The 24,809-nt window shown below is 47.5% G+C and overlaps 2 protein-coding genes across 2 annotated transcripts; both read left to right on the forward strand.

Annotated features, from left to right (window-relative positions):
• The first annotated feature begins 1,033 nt into the window (after positions 1 to 1,033).
• Positions 1,034 to 2,390, forward strand: LOC112887397 (NAC domain-containing protein 90-like). Its single transcript, XM_025953557.1, has 3 exons — positions 1,034 to 1,237; positions 1,339 to 1,646; positions 1,818 to 2,390. The coding sequence occupies exons 1-3, from the start codon at positions 1,078 to 1,080 to the stop codon at positions 2,124 to 2,126; spliced, it is 777 nt and encodes a 258-aa protein (XP_025809342.1). The 5' UTR covers positions 1,034 to 1,077; the 3' UTR covers positions 2,127 to 2,390.
• An 18,743-nt stretch (positions 2,391 to 21,133) lies between these two features.
• Positions 21,134 to 22,312, forward strand: LOC112886893 (transcription factor DIVARICATA-like). Its single transcript, XM_025952914.1, has 2 exons — positions 21,134 to 21,708; positions 21,891 to 22,312. Exons 1-2 carry the CDS (start codon positions 21,329 to 21,331, stop codon positions 22,075 to 22,077), a joined length of 567 nt encoding a protein of 188 aa, XP_025808699.1. The 5' UTR covers positions 21,134 to 21,328; the 3' UTR covers positions 22,078 to 22,312.
• Positions 22,313 to 24,809: the final 2,497 nt, after the last annotated feature.

Below are 24,809 nucleotides of genomic sequence, written 5' to 3' on the forward strand. Positions count from 1 at the left end.
AGGTGAATGCCAAGGTAACATAATATGCTTTCCCTGTTGGCATTAGTTAAAATGTTAAGTCTCTTGTTGAACGTTTTTATTGAAATTATGCTACAACAAAGTTGCAGATCACCCTTTTTATGCTGTTGCCTGCTGTTATATATTATGATGTTCTTGCTCAAGATTCTAGAGAAGACACCTAACCTATATATCCTGGCATGGAAAGAGTGATTTGCCTCGTTTTTAGTAGTCTAAGGACGCTATCATATAAACCATCATAACAATCGTCAATGCTTTCTTAATTATTTTAGTGCTTCTTATCTGGTGGAAGCTACCCAAGAAATTTAATCTATGATGAAAGGTTGTAATGTTCATGCAGCAGGTTCTACAACCAACAAAGAGTCTACCAAAGAAATAATCCTCAAATTTAATCTAGAAGTTTAATCCATGTGAAAATTATAATTTCATATGCATGTGTACACAAAATGATAATGAACAGTTTTGATTGGTGGGCATGTTAATTTATATCGATCCATTAGCAGCCAGGAATCTAAGGCTGGGCTGTCGGAAGTTAGCTAGGCTCCAGCACCCACAGCTACTGCCCAGCAGCTAGACCCTGCTACAACTCTAAACTTCTTTTAATTTCTTTGTTCCCACATATCCACTTAGTAGCAAGGACAAAAGCCTCACGGGCTTTTCAAATGATGAAAGCAACCGAGTTACTAGTAGTAGTTTTTAACACCCAAAGCAGAATGAGGATGGATGGAATAAGAACACACAACTGGCCAACTTCGACAAAAAAAAAAGTGAGCAAAGTAGGATAAGAAGACTGACCCGGTCCTCCCCACCACACAAGGCACGTCGCAGCAGCGCACCATGCAACCCCCACTCTCGGTTTTCCACAGCACGAGAGGGAAAATTCTTCGCAATCAAGCGCGCAGCGATCGCCATGTCAACTCTCGCCAACGATAACGCGCATCCAGCGTGCCGTCCTATATAACCCTGACGCTACCTACCTGCGTGTTCTCAACTTCTCACTCGGTTCTTGGAGAGCTCCACGCACGCCTCGACGATCGAGCGAATCGAGATCACTCCGCCATGGCCGGCGATCTGGCCCCCGGGTTCCGCTTCTACCCCACGGAGGAGGAGCTCGTCTGCTTCTACCTCCGGAACAAGCTCGACGGCGTCCGCCGCGGCGACATCGAGCGCGTCATCCCCGTCGCCGACGTCTCCGCCCTCGATCCATGGCAGCTCCCAGGCACGTCGCGGAGACGACAGCGCTCGGTCGATGGATTGGAGAGTGCATTTCGTTCCTTGGTTGATTAGCTGGCTAACGATGGTTCGGTTGCATCCATGCAGAGGCGCACCGCGGCGCGTTCTCCGGGGCCGTGGAGCCGTGGTTCTACTTCTGCCCGCGGCAGGAGCGCGAGGCCCGGGGCGGCCGGCCGAGCCGGACCACGCCGTCGGGGTACTGGAAGGCGGCAGGCACCCCGGGGTTGGTCTACGCCGCCGACGGCCGCCCCATCGGGACCAAGAAGACCATGGTGTTCTACCGCGGCCGCGCGCCGGCCGGGGCCAAGACAAAGTGGAAGCTGAACGAGTACAAGGCTCTAGAGGTCGAAGACGAGGACGCCGCCGGTGTTCCGGCGCCGAGCCACGCTCTCCAGGTAAGCGATGGCTCTCCATCCGTTGCAGCCGATGACAGTCCATGACGCAACTTACCTTAATGCCTCGTCACCTCGCAATCTGTCTACTGTAGACACACGAGTCTTGAGGGAAGCTGCGTGACTTGCGATATGATGCTGAAAGGTGCATTCTGTTTCTGTATGTTTCTGCAGACGAGGAGCGAGTTCACCCTATGCCGGCTCTACACCCAATCCGGGTGCCCGCGGCAGTTCGACCGCCGGCCGAGCGCCGCCGCGGCGGTCGGCGGTGGCAGCGAGAACCCTACTGCTGCGGCTGCGTTGGCAAACGGGGAGGAAATGGGTCGGAAGAGGAAAAGGGCTCCGCCGAGCGACGATGACACAACGTCGAGCGACGGTGACGGCTCGACGCAGCAAATACTCAGACAGAGAGGCACCGATAGTGAGGGGCTCAACGACGACATGGCCTACTGGTCAGAGTTCCTGGACTACGACTGGCTTTGATACTGAAAATTCATTTCGGTGGGAGATCGTGAAAAGGGAAAAAAAACATGAGCGAGTTCTTTACAAACTTTTTTGGAGTTTTTTTTAGAACAATACGATTCTTAGAATTCTTTTCCCTACTGCAAAATAAATTCGAAGCAGTAGGTGGCTAATTTTAGGAGATACCTTAATGTATATTCAATTCACCTGTGTAATCTAAGTTTTATACGAGCTTAAAATTTGTACCAAAATGTTTTGCAAAAAAAAGGTACCAAAATGGCAGAATGGGACTTGAGATAAGCTAGTCAACTCTTGGGTTTGCTGAACTTGTCCTTGATGCAATTCAATATATATGCAAATTGTTTTAAAGAAAAGAACAATAGGCATGCCACTTGTGTTTTGGCCATGCATGCACACCAAGAACCTTTTCGTTGTTTTGTATCCTCCTTCCTCATCGGGTCTGTAGTGCCGATCGCAGCGATGACGACATCTTACAATGTTGAATCGGACCAAACGTGCCCAAAATGACGCATAGCTGGATATCAATTTCTCAAATTGACTATCCGTGGAACTATGCAGTCAATGCAGAGAAGGAATCTAAACATATTCCCCGTCCGTTTCATCATTGCTGGCAACGCTGTCACGCTGATGGCAAGCACAAACTGTTAAAACTTCCTTGCCACGTATTATCAGAGCCAAATGAATTTGGAGGGCTACCTACTATCTACTATTGATCGTTAAAAAACTTACTATGATTGAAAAATGTTAGGAAATGATGAGGCATTATCAATAGCATTTCCTAAATCATACTTTGTTTCCTGTAAGACCAACTCAAAACGGGAAGGTTGAAAATTATTGGAGATGGAACTGCCTAAAAAAGGAACATACTGGTACAAGTCAAGAACCGATAACTCGAATTGCAAAGGTTGAACTAAGAACCATAAGTTTAGTCCACAGCTTCAGGATTTCAACTAACCATGACTACTGAGACTACAAAAGATGAGCATATACGTACTTTTTTTAATGATCAGAACAGAGGCTGGTGCTGAATTTTTTTAGCGAAAGAAAGTAAAGTTAATTCAAGGATCGAGTTCCTCATAAATATAATATTATTCCTGCATGATAAATTGATAATTGGGAGATAATATTTGGCATCTTGAAAAATATACTTTTTCTTCAAAACATGATTATAGACACACATACTGACTTATCCCAATGGCCAATACGACTTTGGAATGCTGGAACAATCATGGCTGACGTGATGGCGTCTAAGTGCGGTGACCATACAAAGCGCAGGGAAGTGGGAGGGGCTACTCGTGACCCTCCAGGTGGTGGCCGACGGCGGATGTGTCTTTGTACAAGCAAGGGCGGATCTAGAGGGGGGCTCCAAACCCCTACAGCTTGGAAACTCCATTAGAGCGCAAGGTGAAGGAGGAGGAGAAGAAAGGAAGGAGGAGGAGGAGAAAAGGAGATGAATGTACATGAGGATGAACAAGAGAGCCCTTTAGCATCCAAGGCTGAATATGCCCCTACTAGGAGGCGCTCAACATATGGTCGCAAAACGGTGCCTGCTGTAGGTAAGCGATGGCTCTCCTCCATCTGTTGCAGCCGATGAGAGTCCAAGACGAAACTTGCCTTAATGCCTCCTAGCATCCAAGGAGGTAAGATGAGAGCCCAAGAAGAAAGGAAGAAGAAGGAGAGGAAAAGGAGATGAATGTATATTGGAGGATGAAGAGGAGAGCCCCCTAGCATCCAAGGTTGTATACGCCCCTACTAGGAGGTGCTCAGCACGTGGTCTCCAAAAAGTGATGGCTGCAGGTTCACCAGCACAAAAATGATGGGAGGATGAGGGAACATGATTACAATGGTACAGAAGAAAGAAGAGGCCGTGGACTTCTTCCTAAAATGGGTGATGAAATTAGATACGCAATATGATAACAATTTGGTTTAGTCACGTGACTTTTTATTTATCTCTATTTATAACACACTCGAGTATTTTTTTATCTTTCTCACACTAGATTTTGATCCTACGATAGATGACCCTTCTTCTTCCTCTAGCCTGTCGAACGCCCTTTTCTGTTCAAGCTCGTCTCTCTCCATCCCTTACCTCCACCCCACCCTTGCACCTCATCTTTATCGGCTCTCGCCGCCGCCGGCCCCCTGCTAACTCTCAATCCATGACGCTGCCGCCCCTACCACACCCAGTAGGCGTCCCCCATCATTATTGACCTCACTGTCCCAATAGCTGCCACTTTCGCCGAGTTGGTCTACCAGCCCCGGTCTCCCCTCTATTGTCAATAAAGGGCAGATTGTTGGACCCTAAACTATAAATCCTAGATGACTTTTACGGTGCACAATACGACTATATACTACTCTGAAAAGGACTATACATAAATATCGGACGGTCGAGATTTTTCTATACCACTGAAATATTGATTAGTAGAATGAGGTAGTATAGGTAGTATAAGGATAATATGGAAAAAATTATTTCACTACGAGATTTCACCACTGATGCAACGGTCTAAAAGTGATGTAATATATAAAAATAGTTGCAATAGATAAAATTGCAAAAATATATAAAAAATATTCTTAATTTATATTAAATTAATAATGACAAGTTTACCCTTTCCAATGGACTGTTGGATCTTTTCTATACTACATACTACCAAGTGATAGTATTATGCGCTGTAAAAGAGGCTAAATCATAACCTCGTTCGAGGAAAAAAGGAACAATCACGATCTTATATTAACAAGAGGATAAAGAAGGAAAAATCAGGGAGGAAGGAAACACACGGTATCATATAGTTTTTCCTTTTAATTTTAAATTGTCAGCGCTATTGTGCTGTAATGACGAACACCAGATAAATCCAGTGTACGATGTACAATATATATACTTTTCTATTTTCTAAACATAGCAGAGTCTCTGACCATCTGTCATTATGTTATTGATTCATACGAGTTTCGACTGCCAACTTCCCGTTAATTCGGTCATTGTCGTTTTTCCATCTTCTAGTGAGAAATTTAGTTTGCTCACGCAAACCCGTTAAGAATAGGCTACTGAACTGGGCCGTCTATAATCACAGATATTGGGCCAGCAAAAATCTAGTCCAGCCCAGCGTCGTCTTAGAAAAAGTCCAGCCCAGCGCAAAATAAACAGCCTAACCGCATCGCAACTAGAGATGGCAGTGGGTACCCGATACCCGAAATCCGGCGGATTTTTACTCTATTAGGGTACGGTACGGGCTAATATCTATACCCGTGGATTCTTAATGCGTGATAATCTGTACTCAGCGGGTGTACCCAGCGGGTACGCGGGCACGGGTATGGAATCGTAGCACCCGAACCCGCAAACCCACGGGTTTTTTAAACCAGACATAATATAATTATGGTCCTATAACTTTATTTTGAAACTTTGATGTCTAATGTAGTGAACTAGTGGTGTCATGCTAGGGATGGTGGACAGTAACTGGATATTAATCTAGCTGTGAACTTACGATGTCTGGTATGATCAATGGTGTATGATTTGTGAAACACACTATCAGTCTTATGGTTGATGTTTATCATATATGTGTCTATTGGCTGATATATCTAAGTGGTTGAGTACTTAATAGATTGGCGGGCACGGGTAGCCGGCGGGTACGCGCCACCCGTGCGGGTACGGATTTGGGACATAATCTGTACCCGGTAGCGGATATGAGTTTCTTAGCGGGTGTATTTTATCCTGACGGGCACATGTATGGGCAAACAGTACCCAGTGGACGCGTGCCCGATGCCATCTCTGGTCGCGACAACCCCTCACGAAAAAAAACACGTCGCAACACGCAGCTCCCCCAAACAGTCACCGGACTTCGATCTTTCGGGAATCAGGATTCAGGAATCAGAACAATATCCTGGGTCCTATGTCTAGTCAAGGAATCAGGTTCCGACCGGCCAAGCCAGACCGAGCTCGAGCTCATGCACGCGTACGGCGCCGAACGGAACCCGCACGACGCGCGCGTACCTTCACCTCACCTTCGACCGAATCCGTATCTCGAGCGATCTTTTGGAGTTTCAGACTGGAGCCGCGAAGGATAAACCGCGGGTCTGGCAATGGCGATGGCATCGACGAAAGGCGGGCGGTGACGGAAAAAGCTCGGCACATCTAGTCATCCAGATTCGAAGCGGGGCGCGAACTGATCGGGTGGACGTGAAGGAAGCTGCCTGCCAAGACGGCACCCCGATTCCTGGGTTCCGCCGGCACAAGCAGCACAGTGTCGGTACGCAGCTTTCGCCTGGATTTGCAGGCTCCTTTTTCGGCGAGGAACAGATTTACCGGATCTCCGGCGTGACCTGCGCCGCACGCCCGTGGCCCGAGCGCTCCCGGACCGCGCATGCCTTAAGGAGAAAAGGAATAGCGCTTGCTCGCTCGGCTAGACAAGTGGCGGCGGCGGCGGCATCAGCATCGGCCGTCGGGCTAAAGCGCGGGCCTCGCCGGCCATTCGCCCGCCGCCCAGGGCGCACCGCCGCACACGTCGGCGTAGGCCCCGGCGCCGGGTCGAAGCGGATAAGCTAAACTAGTGCGGCGGGCGGGCGGGCGGGGAGGGCGTACGTGCGCCGTGCCGCGGATCAGGAGGAAAGGATCGGGACTTGTTATCCCACACGCAGATCGCCAAGGAGATGACGGGAGCTTAACTAACTAACAAAAGCGGGCGCCTTTGCTAATCTCAATGTGTGGGCCGATGACACTGATGATGAGCGTGACGTGACATTTTTGGGACGGTGATGAAAAGAGGAAAAAGGCTGTGGGGCCCCGATTATAGAATGGGCTGCGATCTTATCCGCGCGGTACGGTGACGCCTTGGCCCACGAGGCCCACGGCCGCCGACTTGGATCCGATCGATCGATAGGTGGGGCGAGAGGCGGGCCCAGTCCGAGCGTCAGCCGAGTCCCCGAACGTGGGCGGCGTGTGCGGCCGGCCGTCCACTTGTTTTGCCTGCACCGCTCGCGCACGTGGTCCTTCCAGCTTATTTTACCTTCAGCTTCACCTGTTTCATCATGTAAATCAAGAAACTATAAGGTAAAATTATTTTATAAATCCGTACTAAAATATTAGAAATCAGATGAAGCTAGTTTTTTCTCCACCGACTTTAACTTCACCTGTTTCATGTAAATCGAGATACTATGCTAAAATAAACTAGAAGTTAGGTAAAACTATATCACACTCGATTTTTGAAATAAAACCGAATACATAGTATATGTGTGCCAGGATCCGTTCTCACACATACGTTGACATGAAAAGTGTAATATATCAAAGATAATATTCAAAAGCGTAAACAAAAGAAAATAATAACATTATTACACTCCGAATATTATAAACATTCCACCATTAACCTAAACGAAGTCTTTGGCAATATCTTCTTCCACACGCAGTTGACCGGTGAACGCACGTCTAGAACTCTTCAAAGTCGTTGTAGTTCTCCACTTCAATATTCTCTTGTGAGCAGCAGTTAGGCAAGGGTGAGTATACTTATGGTTGGTACTCAACAAGTGTAGAAAAGAATGCAAGGCCTGCAAGAGAGGCTAAAATGCTTATAGCGGTTAGCATTTTAATTGATCATATTTTATTAGCGAGCATCTGTTTATCTAAGTATAAGTTTATATCAACCTACTTAAGTATAAAGTAAACAACATTATTCTAAAGCCAAAAAACCACAATTTAATTCATTCTCTAAGTTCAATTATCATGTGAGAGTCCAAGCCGCTCGTAACCGTGAGCACGGCTGATATATCAGTTTTCACTCTGCAGAGGTTGCACACTTTCACCACAATTCGTGTCTCCCAATTTGCCCGAGGTAGTCAGCCTCTTAAACACTTACGAGATGAGTGGCAAGGAATTCACTACGAAACCTTTACAAAGACACGTAGAGAAACTAATGGCCCGCTAGAGTTTCAGTAGTGTAAGTGCAATCAAGCTCTTTGTGGGTTTTGGTGTTGATGACCACCTAATTAGGGAACTAATGAGATTCATCGAGATGATATGCAGGAAATTTAAAAAGAGGATGATGTACAGGTTGGAGGATCCCCCAAATTGATATGATGGCTATCTTGACTCATGAAGGCTTAATTTATTTTATATTTTGAATATTGAGTTTAAGGAAAGCCGTACTATAAAGAGGGATCCAAGAACTACTGTCCAACTGTTGAACCAAATGCTCAAATTCTGAAAACCACATCCTCATACTCAACCAAAACAGCCAGCAAAATTTCACATTCAGCAGAGTTGTTTTGATGGGTGCGGCAGTGCCGCGCCTTGGTGCGGCAGTGCTGCACTTAATGTACCGCTGGGACCAGAGGGGTATAAATTCCCCAACGGTTACAGACCTCAAAACAGTGCTTCCCAACGTTCATATTCGCAGAAGACAGAACCAGAGCTCTTCTCTCTCTCCTCCATTGCTCCCAACTCTCCCCTCAAGCGGATCTCCACATCCCACCACCAAATCTTGAGGGAAAAGGCAGCAAACTTCGATTGGAGAGCAGATCTACTGTTTCCCCCACTCAAAAGAGCATTTGGTTCACGTTTGGCCGGCGGATCTAGGGTCTGTTACTCTTGGAGTTCACTCCTAGCCGGCTAGTGGTCGCCCTCGAGCTTGCCCCTTCGTGTGGCAGCCTTGGGAGGTCTGTAACATTCTTTTGCAGCTAGTAAAATCACCCCTCATCTCAAGAGTTCACCCTCTTGACTTGAGAACGAGGAAGGGCCGACCTTTGTGGTGAAGCCCAAGCCTTTTGTGGCAGCCTCAACAACGTGGACTTAGGCCAGCCTTTGTGGCGACGCCGAACCACGGGATAAATCCTTGTCTTGCGTGCTGATTTACTTTATTGGTTAGTTTCGTTCTTGTTCAAGGTTTGAGGCCGATCTATTTATCTACTGCGGTGTTCCCTGTTCTAGTTCCATATATGTGTTGCTGACACCTGCAGGAAGCCTAGGAATTAACTCGATCTACTTTTGTTTCAGCAGTTTTTGAATTCTGTAATTTGTGTTCTGTCTGAGCACGGCAGTGCCACACTCGGCACGGCAGTGCCGCACTCTCCTCTAACAAGTATTTGGAGTTGAGTTTTTGCAGGCCTATTCACCCCCCCTCTAGGCCTCTTTACTGGTCCAGTGATCCTACAAGTGGTATCAGAGCCGCGTTGCTTCGTATACGCTTCACCGCGTGAAGTATGGAGACCGGTGGAGGTTCGAGGAAGATCGGTAGCAAGGGAAAAGAAGTTCGCATGGAGGATGTTGGTAGTAGTAGTGAGTTGTCACTATCTACAGCCAGCAACACCACTCTCAAGGATGCTCCCGAAGGAAACACCACCGATGCTACGAGAAGAAAAGAAAGAAAAGAAAGAAGAGAAGCAAAGCTCAAGAAAAGAGAGGAGCGTGAGCAAGAAAAGAAGCTTCAAGAGAAGCTGAGCCGCAAGGAAGCTAGAAGAATCACAAGAGAAGAAAGAGCCAAGAGAAGAGAAGAAAGGGTCAAGAAGGTGTATGAAGCATCATCAAGTGAACTATCATCTAGTTCGGATGATGGTGATGATGATGTATCATACCATGTCTCTAAGGACAGCAAGAAGGGTGAGAAGAAGAAGAAGGATGAGAGCAGCAGCAACAAGAATAAATATTCCGCTGTATCCTTCAATTATTCTTCTTATTTCACTAACCGCGATAAGAAGTCTTTCATTAATGTACCCGCGGGCAAGTTGCCTCATTTTGATGGGACCAACTTTGCCAAGTGGAAGCACTTAATGAGAGCCTATCTTATTGGCCTTCACCCCGGTCTTTGGGAAATTGTGTGCAGTGGTTTTGAAGGACCGGAGGATCCCGAAGCTCCCACAAATGATGAGCTAGCTGCTGTCCATCTCAACGGCCAAGCCACAAGCATTCTTCTTAGCGCCTTGGATGGAAATGAGTACAATAGAGTGATGAATGTTGATGTTGCAAAACAGATTTGGGACACTTTGCATCTAGCACATGAAGGTGTTGATAAAGTGAGAAAAGCAAAGATTGATTTGTTGATGGCCAAGCTCAACCGGTTTGTCATTGTTGATGGAGAAGGACCACAAGAGATGTTTGATAGGTTGATGATTTTGGTGGGCAAGATTAGAGGCTATGGTGGTGATGAGCTTGATGACCACAAGGTAGTGAAGATTATGTTAGAAGCTTACTCACCGAGAAATGAGACCGTAGTCACCTTGATTAGAGACAAGAAGAAGTTTGAGCACTTCACTCCCAATGATGTGCTTGGAAGACTTTTGACATTTGATATGCAAAGAGAAGAAGCAAATGAGAGAAGAAAGCTTGGTGAGCTGCAAGCAAGGTTGGATGGCATGAAAATCAAAGATGTAGCTCTCAAGGCCAACAAATCAAGCAAACAAGGCTGTTCAAGCAAGGCAAAGGGCAGCAAGCAAACTTCTACTTCTCAGCCCAAGAAAGAGAAGGAAATGCAACAAAATGATGATCCAACTTCCTCCTCAAGCGAAGAAGAAGACCATGGGGCAGATTTCAAGAAGATAGATGATATGGCACTATTCATCAAGAAGTATCACAAAGGGCTGAAATCAAATGGGTACAAGCTTGTGCAAAGAAGGTTCCCAAACAAGAAGAAACGGACTTGCTATAATTGTGGCAGCACCGAGCACTTCATAGCAAATTGTCCTTATGAGAAGAAAAACAACTAGCCGATATCTTCACTAAACCTCTTGATGAGTCAAGGTTTTGTGCTTTGCGCAGTGAGCTAAATATACTTGATTCTCGTAACGTGGTTTGAACTCCTGCACACCTTTTGAGTGATCAACTAGCATGTGTAGGAAAAGAATTTTAAAATAAAACATCATATTGGGTTTCAAAACTAATTGCAAAACTAGCTCCAAAGTTTCTGACCATAGCTTGTATTGATTATTTGTTTCTGGTCATGAAATTTGGAAAATATAGGTCCATATCTAAGATAGGAAGAGTCACCTAGATGGTAGCTAAAACTGGTCACACTGGGCAGGTGCGGCAGTGCCGCTCCTAGTGCGGCAGTGCCGCACTTACGGTTTTCTATTAAAAATTTACCCGTGACTTATTCTCTCTGTGGGGGCCCGTTTTTATTCTTTCCTATCTACTCTGGCCCCGCAGTAACTCTTCCTCTCTCTCTCTCTTCTCCCCGTCGCCCGTGACCGTGCGCTCTCTCTCCCTCTCGCGCGCACACGGGGTGACGGCCGCCGCGCGCCCTGCCACAGCAGTGCTGCGCCGCCCCTGGGTGTCCTCCTGCTCGACAGCACCCAAGGGCTAGGGTTCCTGGCCGGACCCCTTCTCTCCTTTCCTCTCCATTCCACGCGGGCAGTCAAGGTGAAACCCTAACCAAATCTGTTTGTGTCTGATCTATGCAATGAGATGTTTTTGCTCTCGGATTTCTGTTTCTAGATGCAATGTGGGGTATTTAGAATTGATTTTGATGGTTTAAATTGAATCAATTTGGTGTTCCATGATTTGGAAGAAAAAGGGGGAGGGCGGCAGTGCTGCCCAAGGCAGAACATCAATGTTCTGTGTTGATTCAAACAGCAATTTACCCCTCTTTCATCCACATCATTGATAACCAAATAGATTGGATTTACTCTCTACAAAGTCAAGTCTTTATTTCCCATGTTTATTCTCTCAAATTCATGAGCAAATATCATAATTTTTTAGACTGTGATTCAGAGATTTTGATAAAGAAAAGATGGAGCATGGTGATGATCAGAGAGGCAAGAGGAAGCCAATTAGGAAACAGCTTGCTCGCAGAGGCAGGGGGAGAGGATCCAGTAGCAGTGCAGCCCCTAGAGAGTCAATTGACAGGGAAACTAACAGGCAGAACATGCACCAGGATGATTTGCAACAGCAGATTGGGTACACCATCCCTACTGAAGGTGATCAAGGCACTCCTCTTCACCTTGCAAATGCTAACATTGGATACATGGTCTTAAGAACAGAAGAATTTAACCTCACAGCTCCAAAGAATGCAGCAAATCACCGTTTTGAAAGCTATTACAGAAAATTCAAGGAAGTGGCAGATGCTAGAGAGATCAATACTTATACAAATCCAAAGAGTCTAGTTGTTGACCATAGATTTTGGGATGGGTTCCATTCCAACTTCTATGCTTCTGTCATCTTCGACTGTAAGAAGAGTAAGATTTGCAAGATGCACTATATTGATTGGCCAGCTATGAGAGACAAAAATGAACCCGAGTTCAATGCTGCAATTAACACTTGTGAGAAATATGAGTTGACTAACATCATGGGTTTCAGGTATAATTGGAATGTGGAAATCCTTGCTCAGTTTCATTCCACATACTTTTGGAACAGGGATTCAGATGAGATCCACTGGATGACTGATGGTAGACACTACCGTGTTAGCTTTACCACTTTCTGTCAGATTCTTGGTTTTGGGCAGATGCACAGGACTTACTCCAGGATTCACCAGGATAATCCTTTCAGGGTCAGTGACATTAGCCATTGTTGGAGAGACCCCAGCCAGGCAGATGGCAAGAGGAGTGGTCTGAAAAGCTACTATTATGTCATGAACAACCTTCTGAGGAACACCATTGATCCTAAGGATGGAGCAGCTTCAGATATTTGTGGTTTTGTGAGGAACTTGCTTGCTCGTTTTCCTGATGGTGAGAAATTCAATGTTGGTAGGTTCATTTGGGTGCAGCTAGCTTATGCTATGGATGATGCTAGGAGGAGTCTGCCCTATGCTCCCTATCTTATGTTCATGATTGAGAGGGTCTCTGGTTATATATTTCCTAAGGATGGTTTCCACACCGTCTATAATATTGAGAAGACCCAGTCTTATGCAGCAGCCACAGAGACAGTTGGTGGCACCTCCAGGGGTCGTGAGGACATTCCCGAGAGTTCTCACTCTAGGTCTCGCTCTAGGAGCAGTGGCAGAGGACTGAGTAGCACAGTCAAAGCCTGGATGAGAGCTATCTTTGGACATTGCTCTTATGCTTCTCAGACAGCCTATGACACAAGGATGGAGCTCAGAGAGTCACTCCAAAGGACCAGAGAGCGTGCTGGGCTTGCACCATTTCCACCTGCTCCTGTCCCACCTCAGTTTGAGTTGCCTGATCTTTCTGGGACAGAGCAGAGCAGTGACTCAGGACAGCATTCCAGTGATGATGATGAGTGATTCCTCTATATTCTCTTCTCTTTTTGGTACTTGATGCCAAAGGGGGAGAAAATTAGAGGGGTCAAACCTTTTTCGATGATGTGTCCATGCTGCAGCTGCGCTTCATGTCATAACCGATGAGAGTAGATGTTAGGTTGTGAGTTTGAGAGTCGATCAAAACTCTATTTGTGTAATATTACTACCTATTTGACTCCATCTATATCGGTTTGTGTGCTGTAGTGTACTTCATATTTATGCTAGGGATATTATCTATCATACATGTCTTGCTGTGAAATTTTCATGTTGATCTGACTGATGCAAATGAGTGCGGCAGTGCTGCACTTCTGTTCAGCAGTGCTGCACCCCATTGCAACAGCCAGATTCTGTTATGCTCTGAACTGTCACATGCATCACGTATTATTATTTTGACACAGTGTTCAGCATCCCACAGCAGGCATGGATGTAGGGGGAGCCCCCAAATCACATCTAAATATATGAACTTTGACCTTTATGTCAAAATTGGAATTCAAATCCAACTCATATATTTAGGGGGAGGCTCCTACATCCATTTCTCGAAAAAGTCTCAGTGTTAGTTTATACTTTTGTAAGCTCTAATTGGGTTGTCATCAATCACCAAAAAGGGGGAGATTGTAAGTGCAATCAAGCTCTTTGTGGGTTTTGGTGTTGATGACCACCTAATTAGGGAACTAATGAGATTCATCGAGATGATATGCAGGAAATTTAAAAAGAGGATGATGTACAGGTTGGAGGATCCCCCAAATTGATATGATGGCTATCTTGACTCATGAAGGCTTAATTTATTTTATATTTTGAATATTGAGTTTAAGGAAAGCCGTACTATAAAGAGGGATCCAAGAACTACTGTCCAACTGTTGAACCAAATGCTCAAATTCTGAAAACCACATCCTCATACTCAACCAAAACAGCCAGCAAAATTTCACATTCAGCAGAGTTGTTTTGATGGGTGCGGCAGTGCCGCGCCTTGGTGCGGCAGTGCTGCACTTAATGTACCGCTGGGACCAGAGGGGTATAAATTCCCCAACGGTTACAGACCTCAAAACAGTGCTTCCCAACGTTCATATTCGCAGAAGACAGAACCAGAGCTCTTCTCTCTCTCCTCCATTGCTCCCAACTCTCCCCTCAAGCGGATCTCCACATCCCACCACCAAATCTTGAGGGAAAAGGCAGCAAACTTCGATTGGAGAGCAGATCTACTGTTTCCCCCACTCAAAAGAGCATTTGGTTCACGTTTGGCCGGCGGATCTAGGGTCTGTTACTCTTGGAGTTCACTCCTAGCCGGCTAGTGGTCGCCCTCGAGCTTGCCCCTTCGTGTGGCAGCCTTGGGAGGTCTGTAACATTCTTTTGCAGCTAGTAAAATCACCCCTCATCTCAAGAGTTCACCCTCTTGACTTGAGAACGAGGAAGGGCCGACCTTTGTGGTGAAGCCCAAGCCTTTTGTGGCAGCCTCAACAACGTGGACTTAGGCCAGCCTTTGTGGCGACGCCGAACCACGGGATAAATCCTTGTCTTGCGTGCTGATTTACTTTATTGGTTAGTTTCGTTCTTGTTCAAGGTTTGAGGCCGATCTATTTATCTACTGCGGTGTTCCCTGTTCTAGTTCCATATATGTGTTGCTGACACCTGCAGGAAGCCTAGGAATTAACTCGATCTACTTTTGTTTCAGCAGTTTTTGAATTCTGTAATTTGTGTTCTGTCTGAGCACGGCAGTGCCACACTCGGCACGGCAGTGCCGCACTCTCCTCTAACAAGTATTTGGAGTTGAGTTTTTGCAGGCCTATTCACCCCCCCCTCTAGGCCTCTTTACTGGTCCAGTGATCCTACAAGTAGTAGTGTGGTCCATAACCCTCCCTAATGGTCAGCACCTTAGCCTTGACCTTAGCAAAGATGGCTACCCTAAGAGGACCGGGCTATACCCCATCACCGACCGCCTCCTTGCCCTTTCGGTAAGACCAGTAGTTAATTACGCATCTAATTAATCAGCTAGAGTCAGAGTCAGAGCCATGTGACATTGTGGTTGTACTATTTTTTAGGTGGTCCTCCATGTTCCAATTAAACATAGTGTTCCTGCAATTAACCAGAATATAACAACATAAAAAGTCATATTTAATATTTTAAAGATTATACCATAACCATCCCAAGATAAAGCATCTAAGCATTTCTACCCAATATAGTAAATTAAAACCTGGTGTTCAAGGTTTCTGGGGTGAAAGACTAGGTAAGTTGTTAATAGACATCCCATCAAGTTAATGCAATATAACTAAAAGTAAAGTGAATTATCATGCTAGTTATTGGAACAAAATAGAATATGCAGGGGGAGAAGTTCACTTGCCTTCCTTATCAAACTGCTGTGTCTCTTCCTTGAGCTGCTGCTCGTGAACTTCTTCATACGGCGCGTCTTCTATACGATCACACAAGCAAAACATATAAAAATAAGAAACAGTACAACAAATAGCACAATTAGAGAAAGGTAAGGTAATAAAGCTATAGAGCATGTTTCAAGGATCGCGAGAGCGCAAGAATCGATGGGAGTTAAAACGAAGAAAATATAATTATAACATGGTTTGAGGGACTTATATGCGAGAGATTTGAACTTCCAGGGGCTAGACTGAAACAAACCAAGGGATAGAACCTAATTAGACCAAAACTATAGGGGTTAGATTGAAAATAGAGAAGCTAGAGACGGTGGGTTCTAATATAGAACAGTTCGGAGGCTAAAACAGAGGAAAAAAGATCTCTTTGTAAGTATTTTTGAACTAGACGGGACTACGGGTCAATTTCACTAAAACTGAGGGGTTCTTTTGCAAAAAGTCTTGGATGGTGGGGCGTGTTGATCGGTATTGACTGGGTTCGATTAAACTTGGGCCGTCGGATCACGATCCGACGGTGGAGAGTGGTCGCGGCGGCTCGGCTCGCGCGGCTACGGCTCTGATGGTCGGTAGGTGGCGTGGGATGGCTTGGCTCAGCACCGCAGCTGGGCTGGGCGGCTCAGGCGGAGGCGTGGCGGCTCGACAGGCAGCGGGCGGTGGCGGACCTCGGCGGAGCTACTCAAAACCGAGCGCCCGGCCTTAGTTTCGTGCGCGGAGAGGCCGGTGAGGACGACGGGGCGACGGCAAAGGCGATGGTGGTGTCGAGAGGGCAGGGGCGTAGCCGGGCGGAGCCGTCGGTGGTGAGGGACAGGCACGGCGCTCCGGCGAGCAATCGCCGAGGCATTGGTGCGGAAGTGAAAGGGGAAAATGGCCCGGAAGCTTCCTCACCACGTGGGGAAACTCTGGCAGCGGCTAGTCGTCGAGGAGGAGCAGCAGGGCGACGAATTGACGGCAGCGGCGGCTCTCCAAGCTCTCATGCGGCGGCGCTGCGAGAGGGGGCATGGAGCCAGGGGGCGGTGGAAGGGGCTCGCCTGTGTGTTTTATAGAGGGAGGGAGGGAGGAGAAGGGGTGGAGTGGTGGCCGCCGGGGCACAGTGGTGCCCGTGAGGCCGTGATGGCCATCAATGACGAGCGACCGTCAGTGGCGGGAGAGGGGAGGGGAAACGGAAGGGGAGGCAAGGGGGCGATGGCGGCAATTGGTGGCGGCCTTCAAGGCGGGCCGGGGTAGACGGGAGAGCAAGGGGCGTGGGAGAAACGGCCGGAGAGAGCGGCAGCGGTGGGGAAGGCGGAGCGGCTAGAGGTGGAAGGAGGAGCTGACGGGTGAGCCCGGGGCGTCAGCGAGAGAGAGGGGGTAGAGAGAGGGAGAGATAGGCCGGTTGGGAGGAGTTTTTTTTAACCAGGTGTTACAAGCTAGTTTTTTACTTCACCGGTTTTAGCTTCACTGGTGAAGCCATTTTGGCAGTCCATAGTGTCAGCAACTGAAATGTGGAATATTCTAATGGCAATGCCATATTGATGAAATTGCGATGAAGGCAAACAAACTTGACCGCAATGCCTGATTAGCCGCGAGGGCACGCTGTAATTCATTCACAGGGAAAAAAAATGCATGAAGCGATTATAAACTCCAATGCTCTGAAGTACTTTCATGATTCAATCTCATGGCTTTAAAACTTTTTTTTTTAAAAAAGGGGGACTCTTATATACGTCCTCCCAAACTAGTATTTCGGATTTCCTTTCATCATCAGTTAGAACACTCGGTTAGTCGGTCTGAACCTTTTCATGAACAAGAAGATGCCATGGATCGATCGATCCTGTGTCAGTGTCACAAAGACTTGGGTACTAGCGTTAACCCTAATCTGGACAGATAAGGGAGCATTTCACTTGGCCACCACTGGGGCACGGTGCTATTCATCGCAAAACAATTCTGGCGCCTTCTTTGGACCTTTTCACCGTGGCACGGAAGCAGAGCAGCTAGGCTTGCGCTTTCAGCGTCGCGGACGCGGACGGGGCAGGCAGCGACCCGTCAGCAGAGCGGAACGCGCGTGCCGGCCTCGGGATCCAGATTCCCAGTTCTCCGGTCCTCCTCCCGTCGTCATCATCATCCATCCATCCAACCGAGCCCGGGCGGGCAGCGAATCCAATCCGCACGGCGGCACTGTTGGTTTGGCTGCGGCCGTGGGCCGTGGCCCCCGTGCCGCGACGGAGGCCGGCGCCACCCCCGAATAAGGAATCCGTCGTCCAAAAGCCGCGCGCCTACTCGGCCCGCACCGCGACAAAGCGTCTTTCCGGGCGTCCTCGCCCTCGCTCTTCCACGCGCGATCGCGAATCATTGGCGCACGGCAGCGGACACGCGCAGACGCACAGTCCCCTCGCCGACATGGCAGCCTAGCCTTAGCCTGGGGCCGGGCCGCCGGGCAGCTGTGCTAAAGGTGGCTGCAGGATCCGGAGCAGTACGCCCCGGAACGTGACGAAATTCGAGGGAGCGCCGCCTTTCTTCTTCATTTCCTGGGATGGGAAAAACTATGGCATCCGGGACTTGCAGAAGTGGCTAGCCAAGGCAAAGGCTCAAAGCTACAAGCTGCAGCCACGCAGCGGCCTGATTCAGGCTTATCGCCATGCCTTGCACGGTCAGAATCTTTCCAGCTACGGCCACTCTGCCACTGTTGGGGACCAAAATGTAGTGCTGACGAACGTGCTCAGTTAGACAAGTATACAGCTATATACATGATGATAAAATCTTTCCAGCCAACGTCATGTTTAGTTGTTATAATCCCGGTGGCCACCGCTGCTTTTCAATTCAGAGCCTTTATGCTTCTACGTAGAAAAGGTCGGGTGTCCAACGACGAGAGCGCACTCGTACTTCGCGAATCCCCGATGCAGCTGGTGACGCCACGCTACCGACCTCTCTCCCTGATGACCTGATCTCCTCCGCTGTTTGGCATCATTATCCAAAACGAGGCACATTTCAAGCACACCAGATTCTACTGGCCCAAAGCTAGTTAACAGAATTTACATTATCCTGGGCCCTGTCCCCTGGACCCCGGCTCGACCTCACTCCTCGCAGCAGCGAATGGATCCGACGCCCTCCGTGAAAGCGACAGGGCGACCCCGGGCCTGCCCAACACCTGCGCATCAGCACTGGCAATCTGGATAAACATAAGCACAGCGAGAGCCCCTGCCCAGATCTCCACTCCGCTGGGACCTGGGAGGACGGCGGCTCCCGGGCGGGCCCACATCGGAGACTGGGGGGCACGAGCGCATGTGGGCCCGGCCACCTCTGGTCTCTGCAGCTCTGGTGGATCGCGGTCAAGCCGTCGGGCGTGCCCACCCAGCGTTTGTGGCTCGGCGACCTTCTTCATGGTGTTCTGTTCTACTACTAGCTTGGATCCGGGCAGCAGAGCAGAGGGCGCGAAAACGACTGGTCGATCGGCGGGTGGATAGCGCTTTCGCGGTGTGAAAACGCACGATCAGCGGCTCCTCCCCGTCCCCGGTCCGGTCCTGGATCCATCCAGAGCGTGCTCGAAAGCCGGCGACGGGCTGGTGCGCATCAAATCTTCACTTGAAATCCATGTCACGTCTACCGGCTGCCGTTCGAGGGAATCTCTGGAGGTTGCAAAGTACAAGAGCGGCCCGGAATTTAGGTGCGCCTTAGATCTCTATCTCTACTTGGTCTGTCAGTTGAAATCTTAATCGGAAGCCGGATAAATCAATCGAAATTCTAATCAAAATGCGGATAATTAATATCTCACGCGGTCACAGTACGGTTTGTACACAGAGTAAAAGAGCATAAAGTTGATAATCTCGTGTAGATTCGGGTAAACTTTATATTACCCGTAGCAACGCACAGGCTATGTACTGGTCTTAGAAAATTTTTTGTTCTAACGTTGGAAGCAGAGCTATCGATCCAACTTGGAGAAACAGAGTCTGAGTTTCAGAACATCCATCTCCTCGAACGGCTCGGTATGGCACCATGGCAGAGAGCATCGTCAGCGTATGTGCGACACACATTAGTGACAAATGAACGGGTTATGCTGTACACACGAACGAAACGGATGCATGATGCTATACTCTTGCAAGAGTTGATTAGGATTTTTTCGGTGGAACCTGTCTGACGGAGTTTGATTTCTTTAGTGAGAACAAGTGCTTGGATTTGTAGCTAATTATTCTTTTAGCAGTAAGCGATATGCCTATCAATAATGAGGTGTCTGATAACTTTGTCAGTCTCAAGATCTGAAGGTTCGGTCAATTAGAGGTACAAGTACAAAATAAAGATCAATTCGATATCCCTTGCCCACCAGCTCAGCGTAGTAGCACAGGCATCGTGACTGAAGGATCCGTCGTTAGTTAATTTATCCGAGCATGGTAAGCAAAGAAAAAGGAATGTGTGTCATGCACTTCTTATGGCACAAAGAGCCTATGCACTTCTTACCACTTGGAGAACCGTTTAGCAACAATTTATCGGTATGAAACCTCAGTTATCAACTATATATGTCGATCACATTATAAACTCCCTTTCTCCTTAGTCTTGGGTTGTTTCTTCCCCGTTCGTGTGTTTGGTCTAATATCATCTTTTTTTTTATTTTTATATCATGCAATCTCCTCTTTAAACTGGTACGAAGATCGGATGCGTATGGGCTTGTAAAATCTCTTTCTCCTTCTTAGTGATATTAAACATAAAATAATTTATCAGCATGCAATCGATTACCAACTGTTGATTTGAGTTTGTGTGCTTGGCATTGTGTCTATGCTAGTTCAGAAAAAAAAAATGCCCAACACACAAACCCAAATCAACAGGAACATGGCTGTATGCCACTTTCAGCTTTCGTTCAACGTCAGTCCACAGTGCGTGTACCAAAAGAGGAAACTCAACAAACCACTACTGACAAAAACTTCAACCAGATTCCTCCCTCCTAGCTCCCTGCTTTACACACTGAAGGCATCAGTGAGACAGTGACTCATCTTCATCCTCCTGAGAGCAGGTTTAACAAGATTGTATTTTAGCCCAAAGTTCATGTTATGCAAGTCTACAGAGACATCACAAGAGACAAGACAAGTGCACCTCGAACTTGGTGATTTGTAGCTACTCATCTTGCTGGTAGCAAGAGGAAAGAAAATCAAAACATCAACGAAGTATTTGTGTGCTTGCAACATTCAGGCCAGTTGACAATCGCACAAAGAAATCAAACATGGTGTGGACAAGCACAAGCTCAAGCAAACTAACAATAATAAGGTTGACTAGTCAAACACGATTGCCATCTTGAACCATCACTAGTAACCCACAGATGATTCCCTTGATCCCTTCCCCTGCAACCTTTATTCTAAGCCACCAGCTAATCAGTGCACTTAATCACCACCTGGTGTGGCCGGCGGCGCTCGCAACGCGTGCGCTTATCCTCTGCCTCGCCATGGCGCTCTCTCTCACGCCCAAAACGTGTGCCCGGCGCAAAGAATGGCATCGCGCCCCGCGCCGGCCCCGCCCCGCTCCAAATCTATAAAAGGCGCCCGTCGCCTCAGCCCCGAGCCAAGATCCAACAACCACAGCGCGAGCGCGAGCAGCCGCCCTGCCCTGCCCTGCCTAGCTTAGCCCAGGTGACTCGTAACGCCCGCGCTCCCGCTCTCACTCCAGCGATCAAGCTCCCAGCCAGACCAGTCACAAGGCGCGCGCAGCAATGGCCTTCTACTACGGCGTGAGCGGGCAGTCCTCGTCCGCGGCGGCGGCGTGGGCGGCGCCGCCGAGCAGCAGGCCGTGGAGCAAGGCGGAGGACAAGGTCTTCGAGGGCGCGCTGGTGACGTTCCCGGAGCACGTGCCGAACCGCTGGACGCTGGTGGCGTCGCGGCTGCCGGGGCGCACCGCGCAGGAGGCCTGGGACCACTACCAGGCGCTGCTCACCGACGTCGACCTCATCGAGCGCGGCATGGTCGAGGCCCCGGACTCCTGGGACGAGGACGCGGCCGCCGGTGGGGGGCGCGCGGGCGCCGGCCGCGGCCGCGGGGCCGGGGGCGGTGAGGAGCGCCGCCGCGGCGTGCCCTGGACCGAGGAGGAGCACAGGTACGCGCGCCGCCATCCCGCCGCCAGAGTCCGACTGTCCTTTTTCTTTCTTCCTTGTCGCCTTCTCTGGGGTCCACCTTCCCACGTCGGATCTGCTTCCCCTGGCCCACCATATCTTTCTCAATTCTCGCAGGCAGGTTGGTGGTAGGCCCGGCTGAATTTTTTTTTGTGCGTCCCTGCAGGCTGTTTCTGGAAGGGCTAGAGAAGTACGGGCGCGGCGACTGGCGCAACATCTCGCGGTGGTCGGTGAAGACGCGCACGCCGACGCAGGTCGCCAGCCACGCGCAGAAGTACTTCATCCGCCAGGCCAGCGCCGGCAGCCGCGGCGACTCCAAGCGCAAGAGCATCCACGACATCACCACCCCGTGATGAGATCGTGGTCGTGGAGCACAACAAGCACAAGCAGCAAGATCCAGCCCAGGCTATCTGATCTGCCTGCATTAATCCTGAAGCTTCTACCTTTGCGAGACGGGAAAAAACAGCCGTCCCTATGGTTGTATTGTAGAGATGTGGGCGAAATTAAGCTAGTGGTTGGAATCTTACTAGCGTCTGGAACTTGTATTAAGCGGTACTGGTATAATGGAATAAATTGTGCTTGTGTGTATTTTCACTGTGTATGGCTATTACCCCTGAGAATTTGAGAATTTTTGAGAGTCCAGCACATAAATCGAACAGACAAACATGAAAAAAATTTAAAACCAGTGTGCCTGCCACAGACTGATTACAACATGAAAGAATTTTGAGAGGTTTTCATATGTCATGCTCATCTATCAGACGTCGATGGTCGATCTCTATTACCGTCTAGTGATGAAGAACTTGCATTGCCATCAACGAGTTTAGCTTAAAATTTTAGAATCAGCGGTCAGTTCGTAGCACATTTGCCATCCTCTGTTCTATCTTGCAATCTAACCCGAGTTAACCAAAAATACAATGGGAACTAGTATCTTAAATTTGTTTCTAATGGCTGTCCAGATGGAGTGGGAGTTGTGAGAAAAAAGTTTGCATCTTTCACGATGGATGGCCTCACACATTTTCAGGGACTTGCCACACTTGTTCTAGATTTGGCGTGATTTGATGGGCCTAACATCTCTATGATGCTTCAAAAGTTGGCATCACCGGTATGTACCACAATCCCACATCATATGACATGGCAACATATGTTCAAAGTAGCCTGATGATGTGGTGCATCACCGGATTACACTGCAACGATCTCTAAACTTGCAGGACAAGTAGAGACTTATGTACACGCTTGAACAGCACGTGGTTACAATATGCCAAGGCATGCCACATCAAAAGTAACATTTAGAATAGCCTCCTTCTTAGGTGCACTCTTTTTGGCACCCAAAGTTGCACAAGCTTGTCGGAAACGCCACAAGCTAGCTCACGTAACTATTTTGTTTCGCCATGTACTACGCCAGAAACAAGCCGCGGACATTTTTTCTGCCAATGTAGCTTGGACCTTCATATCGGTCCAAATCTTCTTGGTAAGTTTTTTCATGTAATTTATATAGTTGATGACATGGTGCATCGTAGGATCATAGTCATGGATAAACTTGTGGGAATATGCTATGCATGCCTTGTCACATGGCTCGCAACCTACTAAATCAACATTGATCAGATAGACACCATATACCACCACGCAATTTGGTGCGCCTCTCATGGGCATTCAAAGTTGCATATTCTTTCTAACAAGCTACGAAATGAAGAAGTGAGATACAAGCTCATATGGCCGTTGTTTTTGGCATGTTTGTTGATGGCACATATTCCAGACATGACCGATAAGTGTAGCTTGGCATATTAGATTAGTTGAATGCTTGTGATAATCTCATCTTATCTTAGGTGCTTCCGAAATCTCTATCTTGCAATCTTATTCGAGTCAATGAAGAATTTTATTAACAAGACCACCATTGTAAATGGACCTTGTTCTAATGGTGGTCTAGATGGAGTAGGAACAAGAGTTGATAAAAGGATGTTTTCAATTTAGCAGAGGATTTATAATTCACAAGGATGTAACATATTTGTTCTTTGTTTCGTAGGCCGAATGTTACTCTGTCTAGATTCGTAGTGTTGGCATCATGAAGAGATGTTGCATACAATATAATTGGACAACATGTGGAAAAAGCATAAACACCATAATGACCGGTGCACCATATGTATTAGTCACAGAAAAAACTGAAGAGCTAGTAGACTATGCAAGCATGCTTGAACTATGGTGTTAAGAACTTGCCGAGTCACATCCCTTATCAAGTTAACCCCACTGACTATCTACTGTGTGGCACACTCCAACCAATATCCGAATCATGTATGCTTGCCATGCATCATCTAAATTAGGAAATGTTGCAAGGTCATGTATTGACCAATTTCATCGTATGACCTTTCAAGCTTGGAACGTTGGATTAGTCCAAGTCTAAAGATGGTAGTCGTTACATGAACATATATGAGTACCATGAAATAATATAATGATGCTCAGGATTGGTGAAACGCCTTTGTACACCGTACATATCAGTTGACCCAGAGTTCACTAAGGTGAGTATGATATGATCGCCTCATATTAGGATGAAGTCTCTAAGCCAAGTAAGCACACATGGCTGCTATTTTTGGCAAATCCAATTACGAACAAGTTCTAACCGACAAGTGTAGCTAAAAATTTAATTAGAAATAGCCGAACGATATAACACGTTTTTCATATTTGTGTGCTTTTTTACCTCCCTTCTATCTTGTAGTCTAATACCACTCAACAAAAAATATAATGGGAATTACCATCGCTTCTTTGAGTAAAAAGTTGCCTAAATGGAGAGGGAGTTAAGAAAAAGGTTTGTATCTTCATGATGGCAAACCTTACACTTTTACTAGGACATGACGCACTTGTTCTTTATTTCATGTAAAATGGCATCATCGCCATGCCTACACTCCTAAAGTTGGAATCATTGTGCTACAATCCCTCATCATATGCCATGGCAAGGTATATTAGAAATATGCATCCTAATGATATAATGCATCATTGGATCACAGTCATATCTAAACTTGAACTAGTACTCCTTCCATCATGAACTGTAAGGTATTTTAGTTTGTCCCAAGTCAAACTATTCTAATCTATCAGA

Source organism: Panicum hallii, chromosome 3 (assembly GCF_002211085.1).
Source record: "Panicum hallii strain FIL2 chromosome 3, PHallii_v3.1, whole genome shotgun sequence".
Classification (NCBI taxonomy): domain Eukaryota; kingdom Viridiplantae; phylum Streptophyta; class Magnoliopsida; order Poales; family Poaceae; genus Panicum; species Panicum hallii.